The sequence below is a fragment of the Callorhinus ursinus genome, unplaced genomic scaffold (genome assembly GCF_003265705.2).
Source record: "Callorhinus ursinus isolate GAN/ISIS: 27379988/994484 unplaced genomic scaffold, GSC_fseal_2.0 scaffold1, whole genome shotgun sequence".
Lineage (NCBI taxonomy): Eukaryota > Metazoa > Chordata > Mammalia > Carnivora > Otariidae > Callorhinus > Callorhinus ursinus.
Window position 1 is genome coordinate 77,581,907 of NW_027397063.1, and position 20,379 is coordinate 77,602,285.

Here is a 20,379-nt window from a genome sequence, read left to right on the forward strand (position 1 = left end):
AACATAAGAGCCTGAAGCACTGAATTGTGACTCATTTTTTTTTTCTTATTAACCTTCTGAGGTAGAGTTACCAATCCAATTTTATCAGGACCGTAGTTATCTTGAGCTAAACCCCATAATCTTTTCAGAAAGTGAAAGTAACTTTTGAAAGAAAAGAAGGCTTCCCAGGCCATGGCACATAAAGTACACTTATAATTTTAATGTAATAATTAAAAAATAAAAATGGTTTGTGTTTATATTTTAAAAAAACAGCCCAGCTGTATTACTCTGTCACCAAGAATTGCTATCTGAGGATCCCGTCAGTGCTGAGTTTTATAGTTCAGCCTTCACAATCCCATCCCTGATGAACAGTTAGTTCCCTCATGGTATGCACAATATACTCACAACTTTCGGCCTTCTCTTAGAAGGCTCCATCTAAGGCTTCCCTTAGAAGTGCCCCTTTTGAGCAGGATGGATATGAAGAATGTGATTCATTCAAACAACTCCTCCCTGTTCTGCTCCCTCCTTCAACATTCCCCTCTTCTCAAAAACATCTGAAGTATGAAGTTGTTTTTAAATAGTAGAAGCACCACAATCCATTAACACCACATATGGTCTTTAAACTGAAATATTTTAGGGATGTCTTGGACATCAAAATTGATTTCAAGGTGGATTCTGAGTGTGTGGGTCCAGCCCAGGTCTGCAGTTTGTGCAGACACAAACAAAAGAAAGTTAAAACATTCAGAAAAAGGTAACCTGCTGGCTTAAAAATAATGCTGGAAATCCAATTTTTTCAAAGAGTTGGCAAGCATGGGCTATTGGTCAGAATATGAGTTATATGGATTTACAAAATCATTAAGAAACAAATCCAAGTTTATGTGCTGTGAGATAGGCTGCTCATAATTTTTTTATAATGCTAAATCTCTCAATTTTTGATGGAAAAAGAATACAGATGGACTGTGTTTTACCTATGTGAAAATCACCAATCCATTGAAAATAAAATCCAAGAGGGTATATACATTCTAATCAAGTCATTGATTATTTTCCTGATTAATAAGAACTACACTTTACACAAAATACTTTATCAGCAGCTGTTTTCATCAAAAAAACCAATATTCATAGTTTCACAGTTGAAAAAATTACACATTAAAATATTTTACAATTCATTGTATATTCACCAGGTTCCCATTTCCTAAAGGGCTTGTAATATAAAGCAGATTAGAAGGGAAAACCTCAAAGTTGATTCCTTTGACACTGAGTTTTACAGAAGACACTAAGAACCACAGAAAGCTTAGGTTCTATCATAAAATAGTGACCAAATTCCATTCTTCTTTAAAAAATCCAATTAGAAACATCTTTTTTAAAAACCAAATTCTACAATGATTAACAGATTTCAAATTAACAGCAGTCTAAAAATCTTCAAAATAAATGATTTTTGTATACTGAGAATATGATAAAAAGTTAAAACATGATTTTCAGATTATATCTTAGTAGAATGTGTTTAAAATTAGGTTTTATTTTCTTTAAACCTGCTTGGTTTTTCTTTTTTTCCTCCAAAATAGTCACTGAAGGAACTATTTTTCAGGTGACCAAATGAAACCATAAAGTCAATAGTTACACCACATTCAATGACAAGGATGGTTGGCCACAGGAACTGACCAATCCATGGGAAGTGATAGGACTCTGAAGTACCTGGAAACGGCTTACCACTGACTTGACAGCCTAGTCACCCCATGTAGCATTCAATTTTTTATTCTTTGCCTTCTGAGCACTACCTGACCCCTTTTTCTTATTTCTAATGTTGTTTGCTTAAACTCTGCCTGGATTCTTTTAAAATTTGCTTTGCTTTTAGCTAGATCGCTTAATCTACATTCTTTGTAAAATTTGTCTACACCTCTTCAAATAGAATTAACTTGGTTGTAATAACTGTTGAAAATAAATGTAAAGGATAAATAAGCTATGTGGCTGTGTTTTAATCATGGAGAGGTCTCAGGGGAAGAGGACTAGCTGGACTGATGTGAGACATGCAAAAATCATGTAAATTTTGTGCAAGGAAGCTCAAAGCTTTTTTGGCACTCGGGTAAATGCTGTTCTCTCTTAAATCTTCAGTTTCCACCATCAGAGTTTCAGATTTGTACCATTTCATTAAGTTTTCCTGTAATTAATCCCTGATATAGAAAAGACTGGGATGTTAGTATGTATTAACTGAATATATCTAAAAGGCACAAAATGTTAAAGAAGTTTTAATAAGTTATGAAATCTACATCTGCAAAAGAATCTATTTGGCTTCCTGCTTAAAATGGGAGTTTAAATTCTTCTTAACTATTCCAAGACAGTTTACAGAAATAAGTTCCCTAAATCTTCAAATTTATTTTTCTCGTTGGCAATATTATATACATGCTTTAGTGAAGTACCTAAGTCTCCAATAATTAGGCCCTTTAAGGGCTCTAAAATAGCCAAATATTAAGAGTATTTGTATTAGAGTCCCTTGTTTACTATTCAAGACTTCTATTATAGGTAACTGATTTCATAAATGAATATCGTTTAAGTGATGCTGTCTAGAGTATATAATGTGCACTTTTTATAGAGTTTTGTAGTCCAATAGTATGCCTAATCTAGAAAACTGTCAGTAAATTATTGCACTTTTTCTGGTGTGGCACCTGGACATTTGCTAAAGCTATTTCCTAGGGCATTAATCATTCATTTCAAATACTGAGTAAAATATCAGATTCTAGAGTGATGACTAGCATTAGTCCCTACACCTTGGGTTAATGTTTTCCAAAGTGTTTAAGAATGTATCCTGCACTCAAATGCAATTTAATAAAGTTGGACAGTGAGCCCTAATAGCTTGGAAATGGGACATGATCTTAAAATGGTTTAAGGTCCTACTTTTATTATCCAGATATTGCATAAATAGCCTAAAAAGGTAAAAAGTTCATGGTTTCTATTCCCCCATACTATAAAGTATTATTCATGAGCATACCTTGGTAGAAGGGTTGAAGCAATCAGGAAGATACTCTATATTGTGTTAATTTTGGTAACTAGTTTCCTGACTGAGGCATTATCGACTATAAAAGAAGATGGAAAATGGGGGAGTCATATGAAAACAGAAAGAAATAAAACGAAAGAGGATGAACTTTAATCTGTTTTCCTTATGCAGTTATACACTAGTCACTGGTATAAATGGGATAGTGCCTGAGCCTCACCCACAGACCAAGAGGAAAGCTGACCATGCTGCTACGAACAATAAAAAATTTGGGGTGCAAAACAATGCATGACTATGGGACAGATCATGTAAATAAAGAATATATATTAATGATAGTTTCTATAATATAAATAGCCTTTAATAAAAAAAATAATCTTTTTAATAACATTAATACTCACTTCTATTTTCTGGAAACATGCATGAAAAATGTATTCAATTCAATTGCAAAAGGAGAAAAAAAAATCAACCTACGGTGAATACTGTACAATTCTGGAGCAAGAACTAGTCCTGCTCATTCTTTCTCTCTGATGATTATTGTACTTTGTGGGAGCCCAGAATTTCTCTGGGAAAGAAGAATCAGATTCTTGTAAATACTGCCCAAAAACACCACCTTATAACAGGTCTCATTTGTGACTGCTTCCAAAACTTTGCAGATAAGACCCCAAAGCATCAAAAGGTTTGATTTATTAAAAAGGAAAAGTCTCTGGTGAAATCTCAAGAGTCCCTTCCACCCCAAGCATTTTTTCTTCATTAAACAAGGAGTCAAAAAACCCACTTCAAACTATAAATTGAACAGCAATGAAAAAATAAGAAATCTTCATTATTTTCTAATCTCAATGTAATTTAACACCAAACTTCAGTTTCCTTGGACCTAATGCAATAATAGACTTTGTTGTGTCCACAATTTCAAAACATAGAACATTTGCAAGACAAAAAAAGAACATCATTCTTTTTCCTTCTCCATCATTTCTATATATTTTGGGGTTTTTTTGTTTTGTTTTCTTTTTTAAAAAAAGATACAAACAATCTTCAAAGTTTACCTTTTTGGACTTAAGGCATAACATGAAATTGCGCATTATTCTAAAGCTTAATTTTGAAATGAACTAGTTTAGTGCTCTCAAACCCTGTTTGCGTTTACATTATTTAAATTATATAGTATTTTATTTCTGTTCTTGTGTAAATTCTAATGCTGTTCATGGATTGTGCAATTCCTATGCAATCAGTCTTTGCCTGTTGACAGTTATTAACAGTGCAGTACAGAATCCAGATAATGAGCTTTCGGTTTCTCAGTTATCATTTCAGTTCAAAGCATGCTGCTTAATTGTGTGGAAGATCCAATCCATTTTTGTTGTCCAGCCACCATGATGTGCATCATTCATTTGTTTCATGAAATATTCCAAAGCCTCTTGTTCAGTTTTATCTAAAGCTAGGGTCTTTCGAATGTATGCGATATCATCAAAAGATTGTAGTTCTGGCATTCCAGAGCCAAGCATCATTGAGAAAAGATTTATGAAGAGATTGGCATGCTGCCGAATAGCTAGATAAGCCTTGTAACACATCTCCTGAAACCTATAAGTAATAAGAATAGTTTGATCAGTATGGAGCAAATGGGGTTAGTACCTTCAGGTCTCTGCTCAAATGTCACATCATTAGAGAGGCCTTCTTGGGCAAACCTATAAAAAACAGCCTTCCTCTCCCACTTCCCTTACCAACACTTTCTGTTCTCTTTACCCCATGCTAGAATGTAAACTCCGTTAGTCCATAAGGATTCTGTTTACTTCTTTATCACCAGCACCTTAGGATAATGCCTGGTACATCAGCAGTTTACTAAGGATTTATTAAATGTAAGAACTGGTCCATACTAAAGCCTTTACGATTTAGGCTAGGGCCAGGACAGAGTTGCAGATAAAATGGAATTTTATACAAGGTTTCTGAAAGTACTTTAGGTTTAAGATAGACTGATTATATACCAGAAAGCAGTCAGAAAAATTATAAATAAATGTGGTAATTACAGCTGACTGATTTCCTCAAATTGCAGGACTAAAAAATATTGTCTTAAGCACTATACATTATTTATCAGTATAGAGAAGGTGCAGTCCAATTATTTAAATAGCAGCAAATAAAAACCTTTAATATATTAAGAAGTCTAAGAATCACTTTCTTAGACCTTAAACCATTTCAGGCCTTCATTAATAAATTGGTTTTTCTTTCCATTTTTCTTCACAGCATTATAAATAAATACAATAAAACAAGAATAAATAAATACATTAAAATGCTCAGGCCAGAATGTTAATAAAACATATTTTAAATTGCTTCAAAAATATCAATTATTTTTGATAAAGCAGCAAGAATTCTGTACTTTGTATTTTTGATTTCTTGAACTTACCTCTCAAATTCTCTTGTCTTTGTGCATTCTTGGGCTCCTTTACTAATCACTATTAAGAAATCTTGTGTCAAAACAAATGGCACACGTTCCCGTTTATAACCAAATTTTTTCTTCTTGTGATCCAAAAAGTGTCCAAAATCTATATGAAACAGCTTTCAAAAATAAAGAATTATATTATAGCTTGACAAATGCAGAAATACAATATCCTGAATTAATAAATTTAAGAATGTGAAAACATTTTAAAAAGAGAAAGCTATTACTTGTCCATCATCTTTAACCATGATGTTACTATTGTGACGATCTCCAATGCCCAGAATGAAAGTAGCGACACAATAACCAGCACATGAACGTGTGAACAGGTCAATGGCTGCATCATATCTACAAAGAAGAAATAAACACCTGGTGAGTAGTGTGGTAATATAGAGTAATCCAGTCCAAATGGGGAAAAGATGGTCAAAGTCTGTACTGAAGAGTGGCAACAATCACTGACATTAAGATGAGGAAGTAATTCTATCCAAAGATTTGAGGTAGAAAGGACATTTCTGGATATCCTCTGACTAAAGGCGTAAGTCTTATTATGGTGAAAAAATACTGAAGGTGTCATGAAAAAAATTTTCTTCACCAGAAGTAAATTTTGAAATGTTCAATGTTGACCTTGAAAAAAAATAAGGAGAAAAACACATTTTCGATACCTAAAATTAGATGTATAAAGTTGGGTAGATTAGGGATTCACCAAAATTATAAGTAATTCTGATCAAACACAAAATCTCAAATATTTCAAAAGGTGAGCATATTTTTTTTCCAAAGTAAGTACAAATGTTTTCTCTGGTCTCAGAGAAATGTACGCAACTATTAAAAGACTCGTCTAACAAAACCTTAGATTGACATAGGAAAAAAAGAGTAACAGACTCACATTTCTCCTTTGTTCTTGTCTTTGAGCCACTGATGCAGTGTGTGGCTGTTGAACTGCAAAGCACCTTTCAGGCCACCTTTGCACTGAATCTGCATAATCGTGTGAGAATTTCGCACCACCTCAATAAGTCCCACACAGTCACCAATTGACAGACAACCATAAGGTAACATTCTGAAAAGGATCAAGACATTTGCAACTAAGTGATGGAATTTTAAAACAACAAATGTTTTAACAGGCTAATACAGGAATATTCTTAATGCAAATTTGTCATGCATGACCTTTATTCCTTTAACTTTCTCTTTTAAAATTAGAAAAATACTAGAAAAATCCTCAAAATTATCTGCCATCATTTGTTATAACCTTCAGCTGAGAAAGCACCTAATTGTATGAAAGAAAAGCACTAAGATTATTGTGGCAATTAAAATTTTATAAACATTTATGACTTAAAAAATATGGGTGAATTTCAGCTTGTTTAGCTGACATCTAAATAATACTTCAGGGCAGCAGTTCTCAAATTTTTGGTCTCAGGACTCCTCTATACTCTTAAAAATTACTGAGATCCCAAAGAGCTTTTATTTATGTGGGTTATATCTACTGATATTAGCAATCAAAATAGAGAAAAAATTAAAGTATTCATTTGAAAATAAACTATTATGTGGTAACAGAAATAACATCTTTTATGAAACAAAGAACCTTATATTAAAAAAAATTCTTGGGGTCCCTGGGTGGCTCAGTCGGTTAAGCATTTGACTCCTGGTTTCAGGTCAGGTCATGATCTTGCGGTTGTGGGGCTCCGTGCTCAGCACTGAGTCTGCTTCAGATTCTCTCTCCCTCTTCCTCTGCCCTGCACTCTCTCTCAAATAAATAAAATCTTTAAAAAAGAAATTCTTAGTAAGAAGAGTGACACTTTCCCAAATTTTCAAATTTCTTTAATGTCTGGCTTCATAGTACTGAACTGGATTCTCATATATACTTCTGTATTCAATTTAATGCAATGTTTTAATTGAAGCATATGAAGAAAATCTGGCCTCGTACCATTATGTAGGTAGAAAAAGGAGGAGTACTGTAATACACTTTTCAGATAATTGTAGGTATTTTTCTTTGATACTATTCCAAAACTTGACAAAATGTAGTTTCTCAAGTTGCAATACGGAATGTGAAACCATATCAATACACTCATCAGACAGATTTTAATGTAACATAGTATATCTTGCCTCTGAATGGAACTTTTACCCATATGTGACTTGATCATATCCTGCACTGGTCATTTGGAAGATATTAGTTCACTGAGTTACAAAGATCTTTCAGATGGTGATACTTTTCATTGTACCAACTAAAAAAAAATCATAATTGTTAATATTACCACTGATCTCATCAGAAAAGTCTTTACTTTGGGGGAGCTCTTATGCTTATGGTGGTACATACAATTTTTTCCAAATTCTAATTTTTGCTTGAAAGCTCAAATTTGATCTTTGACAACAAATACTGTCAGTTGTTCACCTTGAAGAGATAGGCTCATATCATTCATTTTCCAGAAAATGTCTGCCAAATAGCCATGTCTCATAACGAAAGCTTATCTATTAGTTATTCTTTAAGTAAAAATGGTTCCATGAAAAAAGCAGCTAGTATGGCTTGCAATTCTTTAATAACCCACAAATGCCTTTTCTTGATAAAACCATACTTGGGTATGCAGCAGAAGTGCTATATGGGTACCTCCTATTCATCACCGGGTAGTAAAAAGGACATGTAGTCAAGGGAGGTGTAAGCAGTTAAACACACAATGAGAAAAACATCCCAACTGGCACAGAAGTACTAAAGTATGGTATTTCTTGCTCTGATGCTCTCCTAAGCTACTGTCTATGCTTTCCATCTTTCTTTTACTTCTTTTTAAAAAAGATTTTATTTATTTATTTGAGAGAGAGATAGTGACAGAGACAGCAAGATAGAGCACAAGCCGGGAGGAGAGGGAGAAGCAGGCTCCCACTGAGCAGGGAGCCTGATGTGGGGCTCGATCCCAGGACCCTGGGATCTGAGCTGAAGCCAGCCACGTAACTGACTGAGCCACCCTCTTTTACTTCTTAAGTCCCTAAAAGAGTAACAGTCTTCACTTATTTTCATTTTCTCAATTCCATGTAGCGTAACTTCTATTGCCTACCACTCTACTGACTCAACTCCTCTTACAGTTAACCATGAATCATCAAATCTAAAGGTTTTTTCATAGTCCTTATGCTCTTACATCCCCTGAAGCACCTGATACTATAAACTGTGAATCTCTTCCCTTTTTTGGGTTCTGTGAATTACTTATTCTGGTCTACCTATCCCTTTGACCATTTCTTTTACAGAATCTTTCCTTCTACCTGCCCTGGTAAATGTAGGAATTTCTTAAGGTTGTACTCCTGCTCATTCTCTCTCACATTTTAATAATGTTGAACATGCTCATAGTTTAAAGAGTCACACAGTCCTATAAGGCTTGTGATATAAACAAAACAAAACAAAACAAAAAAAACAAGCAGAGAATCCAAGTTTTGGCAAGAATAAATAAAAATGCCGTGACTTTCTTACAATAAATTTTTTATTTAAAATCAAACTTTAAATAAAAAATTTTTGCTTAAATTCCTTAAGTTAAAAAAATTTAGAAAATATTCTAAGACTTAAAAACTTCTTGAAGATCCAACTTACTTTCCAATGATCTAGCTTAACTTTAAGTGCTTTTTAACAGTCATTAATTTAAAATTAAATACTGTAATTACCAGAGTTATATAGTTAAATCCTTTACTATGTCTAGTTCTGCATTCTCTTTTGTTTTATACTTCCCTGGAGGCAGTGGTAGTAATGGGATGTATATCTCTCAGACACAGATAGTTATACCAAAAGAGGAAACTTGATGCGTGTAACACTGTTTTTAAACAGGAAAGCAGAAGGGACTAAGCAAAGAATCAGGAGTTAAAAATTTGAAGTCGATGACCTAATTTTGTGCTTTCGCAAATTACTTGACATGTCCATTTTTTTTTCTTTGCAACAAGATGATTCTACTATGTGTCACTGATATATTTTTACATACTAGTTACCCTCAATCTTTAATAGGCATACAAATAAGCCCTAATCTGCTCTGCTGGTGCAGCCAGAGTTGACTCCTATGCCCACTTATGGACAAAAATTCTTTTGGAGAGAGTGGCTTTGCTGGAATGACTCTAGACTTGCAAAGACACGAGAAAGAGGGGTACACTGTGAGAAGCAGAAATGACAAGGACAAGATGAAGCATGACCGTAAACTTAGACATAATTGCAGAAGGTTGGGCAGAAACCAACAGAATGGCAAAAGCTTTAAGATGAGTTCTTTTCATAAATTTTGCTGTCAAACTGATTCAAGATTAAGAGGCTATATAAAGTTTTAAAATTAGAAAATTTATATTATGAAAGAACCTTTCTTTTAATCTCTTAACTTCTGAATGAAAATAGGGGGCTTTTGTGTCTCCTATGTCCTGTCCTAAAAACTGACACTCCAGACACAGCTGCAGTCTTTGCCAACTTACGAGAAACAGCTCTTCTTGACTAGCGGCATCTCGTAGCTATTCTACGCCAAGGAAGAGGAAGACAAATGAAAGTAGTGTAATCAACTAGTATTAATTACTACTCCCTACATTTCTTCATAGATACATGCCCCTTTATGCTTTATAACTGATGTTTACTAATAGTTTACTTTTTCAGGATAACTTTTTTTTTTTTTTAATTTATTTTTGACAGAGAGAGAGAGCACAAGCAGAGGAAGCAGCAGGCAGAGGCAGAGGGAGAAGCAGGCTCCCTGCTGAGCAGGGAGCCCGATGTGGGGCTCGATCCCAGGACTCTGAGATCATGACCTGAGCCGAAGGCAGACGCTCAACCGTCTGAGCCACCCAGGCGCCCTCAGGATAACTTTCAACATATATATTGCCTTACTGGTTACCTACCGAAGGTCAAGACCTTGATTTTGCCAGATATTTTCCATAATGCGAATTATTTGAAGTGTTAGCATATCTTGCCGTAAATCTGCAATTCAAATAATATGTATCACCACTTAATGCCATAAATGCAAACCTGGGTGTTAGGTCATCACGTTGCTTTCAAACAGAAAATAAATACAGCTAAATTTACTTTTCAAATTAATCTGTAAAGAAGCAGTATTTTGATTCTCTAGCCCATTTCTAAGGTATCTGCATAAACCCATCTATATAACAATGTAGGATAAGCTAGCATGTATTTCATAAAAATTTTATATTTAAACATTTAAAGTACTTATTTTTTTGAATCCTTAAATTTGAACCTGATATTGGGGTTAACAGAATTCAGTGCTGAAATGTCATTTCCCAATGGAAACCCATCCATGATCCTCCCATTGCTTCCTGCCACAGCTTGTTTTCCCAGTACATTAGGACCTTCTTTTATATGATTTCTTAGGAGACTACACCTTTCTTTTGTATCGTATTGTAATTTTATTTTTGTAATTATTTGTTTAATATCTCTCTTCTCCCTGCTAGACTGTAAACAGGGACTCTGTTTTATTCTTACAATTTGATGGCCTAGCCCATCAAGTATTTATGGAATGAATGGATATTCACACAGCTAAGTAAATAATAGTTAGAAACTTATTTCAGGCCTTTTGATTCTCAATTTAGTACTTCTTTTCTTTTTAATAATTACATATACATTTTCTAGAGGTTAAGACATCCATTTAATATTATATATTTTACCACATGCATATTCCTTAAATAGCTTTCAACAGTCTTCGTGATTCATAAATATCCTGTGTATAAAAAGACAGCTAAATTCATGCATCATAAGTTCACTAATACTTTTCCTTACCATCCCCATTTTTAAAGATGATCTCATTGTTCTGAAAGAGTAACTCTGACATGATGTCTGGGTTCTCCCAATTCAACCACAGTGGCCTTTTTGCAGAGGACATAATTCGACACTCTTCAAGCCTTTAAAATAGTTAAACACTTTACTAGGCACCTTACTTTTTAAATTCTTTTTACCCTCAAATTTATTTTAAAATACACAGACAATATAGTTTTTTGGTGTTATAAAAAGTTAAAACTTTCTCAATTTCATTTATGAATTCATTTCTAAGGGAGTATAAAAAATAAATATTAAGCTTAAAACTTTCTTATATAATGTAGCATATGAATTTTCAACAAATGTAGGGATATGCCATTCGTTTTACAGACATTACATTTCATTTTTGAAATGAAACCAAAAATTCTGGCCAGAGAAAAGTTTTAAACTCTATTATTAAAGTAGTAAAAACTCATTCTGACTAAATGCAGTTCTGAACTTAAGAAATCTGAACAACTTATTTTGCAAGGTAGGACAATGGCAGAGGGAAGCATATATAATTGAACATTCTAATTATAATGGACATTTTAACTTTTCTTAAGATTTTCTCCAGGAAGGGTGCTTGTTTAAATATATCAATAAAACTCCCAATAAGGTTCATTACCTGAGATTTCCTAGTTGATGAGCAGGATTTAGAGGAGATAGGAAACCTTGTAGAGCATCCATGAAATCTGGTCGCCGCATCTGCTCAACTAAAAACTTCATCTGTACCTGATAAATGAGCATAATCATGTTTAAAAACTGATTTCGTGAAAGGTGAAACTAGCTGCTAATCTCTGTTATATGTTGGAACCTCAGTATTGTATAGTGTATGAAACCGTATCCTGTATCCTGATTAGAAAGGTTTCTCAGACACAGAGCAACACACCACAGGCAGTGGCAGGAGGGGCAGCTGTGTCCTGTCCTGTAAGAACTCTGCACGCTGACACAGGCAATGTTTTGGCTCTAGAGCCGGGCTTGGTCAACGACGGCAGTTTTTGTAAATCAAACTGCACTGGATATAGCCATGCCCATTCATTTAGATACTGGCTGCTTTCACACTAGAATAGCAGAGTTGAGTAGTTACAACAGAGGCTGCATGGCCTGTGAAGTCTAAAATATTTACTATCTGGTTTTTCAAGAAAAAGTTTGCTGACCTTTGTTATAGAAGAAAAACTATGGAGATACGAGGTTAGCTTAGTAACTTTACTTTTAAGCTTTGCTTTAGAAAACACCATATTCATTTTCTCTCTGTTGGGTTAAAAAAAGTCTAGTGAGGCTAAAGGCAATTGTTTGCAAAAGGACTTATAAAAACATTTGTTACACCGAGTCGCACACTATACTCAGGTTCTGGTATGTATGCAGAAACATCTCTTTAATCAACTGAAACCAGAGCCCAGACTGCTGAGCTATATCAGGCAATAACTGCCATTTTATTTTAGGAAATCTTCATCTATCTAAGATATAAAAGGTAAGTGGGGGACAAAAGAGGTTAGAAGCTAGGAATTCATAATAAATTAATTTTTATGCTGTAAATTTAGTAATGAAATTTTTTTTTCCTTTTTCACTGTGGCTAAGTGAGTAGCTGGAAAATCTAGTTATCACTGACTAGAGCAGCTCTTGCTCATGTGAAAGGCATTTCTTTTTCTATCACTATCAACCCTAATGTTAGCACACTGCTTCCAATGCTTTATCATTGTTATGATAAAGCATGAAATCACCCAAAGAAACTGTTCTTGTTCCTATGGCATTTTCAGTTCCCTATCACAATCCCATTTAAACCAATAGTAATGTGAATAATGACTTTCACATTCCCAATTAATCCACTGTATCAGAGCCAAGCTGTGATATGAAAATTCCAGTTAAAAGAAATGCCTATACTTGCAAATTTAACTAACATCTAGTTTCTTTTTTCTTATCTGTTACAACATAAATATAGTAAGTTTTATTCTTTCAAAGCAGTCTAGTCCCCTCTAGCTCATGATTCCAGCATCAGAAGCAGTATAATAATAATAATTATTATTTTTAAATTTTTTTAAAGAGAGCACGTGTGAGCAGGGGCGGGGGCAGACGGAGAGAGAATCTTAAGCAGGCTCTACGCCCAGCACGGAGCCCAGGGCCAGGCTTGATCTCATGACCCTGAGATCATGACCTGAGCCAAAATCAAGAGTTAGATGCTTAACCAACTGAGCCACCCAGGTGCCCCCACAATTATTTTCTAATATCATTATTTGAACTTACATTCCATAAGTTCAATAAAATCAACTCAGTTACTCACTCTATGACATTTAGATTAATACAGTAACTTCCTTTAAAATTTTTTTCATGCAGTATCAATGAAGATGTTGGAAAAATTCATTCAGTACTGCTAATTTACATTCTTTGTGCTTGGGGACTGATATGCTGGGATTTTTTTTCCCCATTTCATTAGAGGTGAGGAATGATCTCACTTTTTACTACAGGATGTGGCAGATTGAAAAAAGGACAGAGAGGCGGAAGAGGTCAGGAAAACACATTCCTCAGGTACACCAGGTTAGACTCCCGATCACCAGTGTGTGATGATGTTCACTGCATGACTAAGAGTCCATTTTAAACTTAGAAATGTACAAATTAATTTCTTTACACTTATTTTCAGGGTCATTACTGAAAGATAATAAACGACACAAAATAAGGAAAAATAATTTTAAAAGTCAGGGCTGTGTAAAAGAGAAGGAAGGGAAAGAAGAAAGGACTAACATTTACTGGGCACCGCCTGCGCTCTGGGGACTGTGATATGTACTTCAGTGCATCTCATGTAATTTAATTCTCACAACTACACTATGTAGAAAGTATCACTGCCATTTATAAAGGAGGAAAATGGATTTCAAAGACTAAATAATGTGTCTAACATTACACAGTTGAAGAGTTTCAAAAACAAACTAAAGATTCACATACCTTTTGTGTTTCATCCTTCTTCTCTTGTTTGAGAATGTCAGTTAAGTTAATGAGCTTTTCCATAGCCTCAACTTGCCTATTTAGGTGCTTCAAATACATCCCGCATGCACGACAATAGGACTCCAAAAGAAGGCCAAACCTCTGACTAACAGTTTTATTGTGCATCTCAGATCTAAAAGAGCAGCGTAAGATTAAAAAAAAAAAAAAAAAAAAAAAAAAAGACCCACATACACACACGCACGCACACACTGCATTACATATATGGTCTTAAATAAATATATGTAGTCTTTTTTTCTAATGTTATAATCATACTAACAATAAAATGATTTAAAATCTATCATTTGAAAGCAAAATAATCAAGAATTTAAGACAGTTCCTGGAAATGTAAATTTAATAAACTAGCCTATAGGCCTATTTCAACTACTTTTCATTTACTAATCTTAGCACAAGATATATTAACTATAGAGAACAAACTGATGGTTACTGGAGGGGAGGTGGTTGGGGGCTGGGTGAAATAGGTGATGGGGATTAAGGCGTGCACTTGCTTTAATGATGAGCACTGGGTGTTGTATGGAAGTGTTTAATCATTATATCGTACATATTGTATTACTAATATGTAATACTAATATTATACTGCATGTTAACTAACTGGAATTTAAATAAGAACTTAAAAGGAAAGATATATAAACATGAAACAAGTAAATTCAGGACAAAAGTAATAAAATGAATAGGGAGGGAGTGAAGAGCGAGTGAGTACTATTTGACTCTTGTGGCATACATGTTCCTTTTCTATACTGTCTTTGAATTTAAGTTATTTTAAACTTAGCTTCGAGATTCCATTTTGATTCATTTTAACATTTAAAAAATGAAGTTAATTATTAAAAAAGTCAATTATAAATCTTTCTAAATTTAGAAAAGTGTATGGTTTATGATCTCACTTTGAGTATTAGATAGATCATATTCTACAAAATACTTTTAATTTTTGTATTTATTTATTTGAGAGAGAGAGAGTAAGAGAGAGCATAAGAGGGGAAAGGGGAGAGAGTGAGGGAGAAGCAGACTCCCCACTGAGCAGGGAGCCCAGTGCGGGACTCAGGGATCATGACCTGAGCTGAAGGCAGTTGCTTAACCAACTGAGCCACCCAGGTGCCCAAATACTTTTAATTCTTAATTAGCTTGTTTTCTGAAACTTGGGATTTTTGTCATTATTGTTCTGAATTCCAAGGCAGGATTTTTTTCTTCCCCTTTATTTTGGGTATTTTAATCCACATATAAGTGAAAACCAACTGCAATATTAACCAGTATTAATCTAGCATATTTTGCTTTGCTTAAAGTAAAATCAAAGTCTTTAGAAATATTTCAGCTCTCATTTCTGTATAAAATTCAGCTTTGAATTTTACTGCTTATTAATATTAAAGAGAAAAAGTTGAAGGGAAGCTTACCACTGGTACAATATACTTTCATTATGGCAAACTCTTTCAGACAAAAACAACAGTATATAATATTTATAGATCTGTTAAGAAAGAAAGTAATATATATCAAAAGAATTTACTGGGAAAATAATGTGACTTACTTTAAATGCCAAAAGAAAAAGTGCCCAATCCTTTGATTAGTCAATGCTTTCTTGAGTAAAAATCTCACAAGCAGGTTATCCAAATACTGTTCATATTTTAGGACCTATGTGATTAAACACGAAGATAAAAACAACATTGCATCAATCAGGGTCAATTTTTGCATGGCTGGATTTAAAGAAAATTTTTTAGAAAGTAAGTAGGTACTACTGGTAATAAAACTGATTTTAAAAAAGGCATAAAACCAGTGTAGATAAAGATCCACAGTTTGGATAAAGTTGCATGGATTTAGAATAGAACATTATTTTTCTATTTTACATTATTTTACCTGTACTAGCTGAATTAGGTACTGAGAAAGCTTGTCATCTGTTAAGTATTTTTCCAAGCACCGAACAGCAAAACCTCGAACCATAGGATCTGGGTAATTACAGTCCAGAAGCTCCATAGCCTGTTCAGGTTTGATTGGAGGCCAGTCTTTTACTAAGCAGTACATCTGTTATGGGAAAGACAAATCATATTTAAAAAGGAAAGGCAATTGTGAGTGAACTCTCTAAGACATTGTCTTAATTTATTATTTTAAAATTAGTTAAGAGCTCTCCTTATGAATTTGGTGTTTAAAATGTTCAATTCTAATTAATTTTATCAGTGGAGTGTTGTGAATGGTATTTTTCTCCACTATATTATCATTACTAATATAAAAACATAGTCTCTTTCACCTCTTATGCAGACTTTCTGAGAGAAAACAGTTTGAGTGACACACCAATTGTATACAACAGTTATTCTGTAATCTCAAACATGCATTTACCTGCGCTACTTCATCTCTAGAATTCCATTTAACGGACAGAAGCAGTTTGGGTAGAATTTCAGGGATAGTTACACAATAGTGTCTGTGTGGAAAAGACAAAACAAAACAAAAAACATTCTTGCATGTTATTCAAAAGGCCTAGATATCTAAATTTTCAACTATGTAATCTTTCCAAACACTTTCAAAACTTACCATTATTAGCAAACCATTCTTTAAAATCAAAAGAAATCAGCATTTAACACTATAGCTGCATATTTATGCACATATACACTTAGTTATAATGTCAAGAAAGACAAAAGAAAAATCCAAATGGAAGACAGATACTTTGAACAAATTATGAACTTATAACACTATAGAGCTCCTTTTATGTACCTACTTACCCCATAGGAACCATGAGAAGAGTCGCCACTTCTACTGTAGTCACTGGACAAAATTTATGTTTCAATGGACTTTCTGTAGAAATGTGCTGCAACTGCTTTATTTAAATAAATCAGTATTTACTACCCCAAGTAGTGGGGTAATTCTTCATAAGTGAAAATAAAGCATTGCACTATCACTTTGAGGAAGTGTAAGAAAAAAATGGAAGGAACGCCTAAAAATTGAAATATCTAGACCAACTACCTCACAACTAAATTGATCTAAAGCTGTAGGGCATTTTTTTTTCTTCAGATCTTGAATTTCATTAAAAAAAGCCCCCAAAATCAAATCTTAAAAAAAGTCATATCAGGGATTTAGAATTTTAAAAAAGCCTTCAAGCCTTGAAGGTGGAAGGTTAGCACCAATGCAGCATGATTTTCTAGAAATATTGATCTTTATCCACAGTTTAAAAAAGAGTAATGTTTATAATAAAAAGTCACGTAAATTATGCTTTATGTACTTTAACAAGTATGGTAGAACCTACAAGATAAGCCAAAATCTGTTGTTCCTTCTGTAAAAGAAGAAACAGGGAATCTCCATCTTAATATTTACCTGTGGCTCCACAGAAAATCTTTCTCTTGCTCAGTGATTTCAGATAGAGGATCTCGGGTACAAATTGCTCGGAGCTGTTCTTTATCATTTTCTCTTAATTCGTTGTCTCTAGCTAGTCTGTTACTCTGCAAAATAAAGTAATATCTTATAATGATTTCCTCTGCCATATTTTTTCCTGGATTCATGAGTGATCTACAAAAAAAGACAATGGCCAACAACTCTATATTGCTTATTAACTGTTGTGAAACAGTTTATTCTCATCATAAGCCTTTATTTTCAGGGATAGGGGAGAATCAACTTAAGGCAGTATTTGCAGAACAAATCCAGTATCTTAGTTAACATTAACAACAGCCATAGAACAGTAACTACCAAAGTGAGTCAGGCATAAGACCAGACTGGGATACTCAGGGGTAGAAGTGAGTAACTGATTTCTCTTCCTGATGAGGCCCCTTCTTAGTATTCTATTAACTAATCTGCTCATGTTTCTGGAATAATATGAAATAGTAAAATAATAAAATAAAAATGTAAATTCTTTCATAATCTTTGCTCAAATACATCCTTATAATCACTGCAAGGCTTTCAAATTTAAAAAGTAAAAGTAAGTAAGAGAAAAAAGGAAAAGAAATACCCCCATTAAAACACTGGACATTAAATGTTTGGAAACTAAAATGAAAATACCATATCCTTTGGTATAATTCCAAGATTCCAAGTAACATATTTATTCCCTTTAAATACAGATATATTAACTGCATAATGAGTAATTATCAATGTATATTAATATATCATGAAAACAAGTATACATCCCTTGGAAGGTTACACATATTCCCGATGGCTAAAAATGAAAGCAGGCATCCATGCCACTTGGTTTTTATTAACATTTTTAAACATTTTATTAACATTTAAATATTAATTTATCCAATAATATAAAGAAATATTGGCACATGTCCATCAACAAATATTTATTAAAACATGTAGCGTGTGCCTTGTTTTGTTCCTACTGCTGGGAACAGAAGAACCTGCACTAACAGGGTCCCCATTATAGTGAAAAATTAAACGAACAAATAAAAAAAATTGGCAAGTTGATACAAATACTTTGGGTGATGTAATGGAGAATGACTGAGTGGCTATACTTTACACTGGGTGTTTGGAAATGGCCTCTGAGAAGGGAATATTTATTTATTTATTTTTAAAAAAGATTTTATTTATTTATTCATGAGAGACAGAGGGAGAGAAAGAGAGAGAGAGAGAAGCAGAGGGAGAAGCAGGCTCCCAAGGAGCAGGGAGCCCGATGCAGGACTCGATCCCAGGACCCTGGGATCATGACCTGAGCCGAAGGCAGATGCTTAACCATCTGAGCCACCCAGGTGCCCCGAGAAGGGAATATTTTATTAGTGATCCAAATGACAAGACAGAACCACCCACACTAACAACGGGGAAAAGACCACTGCAGATGGAGGAAACAGTGAAAGTGACCCAAGGAGAGAATGAGTTTGGAGTGAGGGAGGAACAGGAAGAAGACCTGTGAGCCTGAAGCCCAGTGGATGAGGGGAGCGGTGATGAGAGGTCAGAGCACGTAAAATTTGCAAATCAGGGTAAAAGGTTTGGATTTTATTTTTAGCAAAAGCTATTTAAGGGATGATTTGATTTATGTTTTACAAAGATTATTCTAGCTGCTTTGCAGACTGAGGAAGACCATTTAGGAGGCTATTGTAATACTCCAGGTGAGAGATAACAAATACTTAACCCTTGATTCACCAGGAAAAGTAGTCATTATCATTTATCATCTTGGTCCAAGTGACTCTTAATATTATTGGCTTATTTTTAGTTGTTTTCATTTTTAACACAAAATAAATGTGAAAAACATTGTGAAAAACAACTTTATTAGATATCTTATTAAGAATTTAAACGCAGCAGAACCAAATTCATAATCCAAAATGGGCAACATCCTTTCAATGCCATTAATTGCTTGCTCATCAACTGTCATGCATGAGCCTGGAACATACACATCTTATAGATACTGATTCCTGACTTCAAATGCATATCTAGTAAGTTCTAGCTTATCATTACTCCTGGTTTTTCTTCTTATACTTGAACTGTCAAAATGTAATACTTTTGAGAACTTTTATAGTAATCCAAGCAATTTTATATTTCTACATCACCGTTTTCCTTCTACTCATCTTTTCATACACACCTGCCTGTGATATTTATCCACTTAAAAAGTATATCAAGTAAATTTTGGTGTACAGCAGCATTAAAACTGGAAAGAAAGATGAGGTGTGGTCCAAGTTCTCATCAAAAAATGTGTGATGAAGTTATTCCTGCTGAATGACTAACTGCATGTGAATACCATATTCCTTTTTGTCCTTGGAAATACATTGTTCACTCATCATATCTTGAGTTCGAGAAAATTCATCTAAGATATTATTTGATGTTTTCCCCATACGATCAATTTTACTACCATCATTAGAGTCTGGAGTAATGATTCTCAAGTGGCGTAATTTTGTCCTCACTTCCCAGGACCTTTTATATTGTATCTTAGATTTATAAAAGTTTATAAAAATAAATATTTTTTTTCTTTAAAGAAAAAATTCTAAGAAAAAATAGTCATAAAATATCAATCCTTACAAAGAGTTAGAACTGCTCAAAAAAGAAACTCAAAGCTAACTGAGACAGACTCTGATGGTAAAGTGAATGTATGAATAAAAACAGGAGATAAATGAGTCTTAATGATTTTAAATTAGTTCATACTTATCCAAACACCTGCTACATATCTCTGAAAGTATACTGGCAGGAAGGTTATGATTATTACTAATCAGTTTACAAAAGGGATTTGTAAACTCCTTACTGAGAACACAGCTATAAACTAATAAAGTTCCTCAGTGCAGGATTCCAGCTGCCCCAGGGAGGCATATTTCAGACCTCCTGGCCCCATACTCATTGGTTGGTCTAAGTATAATGTATCACGAGGCCAAAGAAAAAGCG

The 20,379-nt window shown here is 34.0% G+C and overlaps 1 protein-coding gene across 2 annotated transcripts in view; it reads right to left on the reverse strand.

The window, feature by feature from the left end:
• Positions 1-1,045: 1,045 nt before the first annotated feature.
• Positions 1,046-20,379, reverse strand: part of PIK3CA (phosphatidylinositol-4,5-bisphosphate 3-kinase catalytic subunit alpha) — a 78,807-nt gene continuing 59,473 nt past the window's right edge. For both annotated transcript variants that reach the window (XM_025878467.2, XM_025878459.2), the window contains 12 exons: positions 17,398-17,522; positions 16,429-16,510; positions 15,952-16,116; positions 15,626-15,729; positions 14,053-14,224; positions 11,744-11,850; positions 11,104-11,225; positions 10,212-10,290; positions 6,265-6,435; positions 5,612-5,729; positions 5,352-5,503; positions 1,046-4,534 (listed from right to left, as the gene is read on the reverse strand). In XM_025878467.2, coding sequence (XP_025734252.1) covers positions 4,264-4,534; positions 5,352-5,503; positions 5,612-5,729; positions 6,265-6,435; positions 10,212-10,290; positions 11,104-11,225; positions 11,744-11,850; positions 14,053-14,224; positions 15,626-15,729; positions 15,952-16,116; positions 16,429-16,510; positions 17,398-17,522 — 1,668 coding nt within the window. In that variant the 3' untranslated portion in view covers positions 1,046-4,263. The remainder of the gene's footprint in view (positions 4,535-5,351; positions 5,504-5,611; positions 5,730-6,264; positions 6,436-10,211; positions 10,291-11,103; positions 11,226-11,743; positions 11,851-14,052; positions 14,225-15,625; positions 15,730-15,951; positions 16,117-16,428; positions 16,511-17,397; positions 17,523-20,379) is intronic.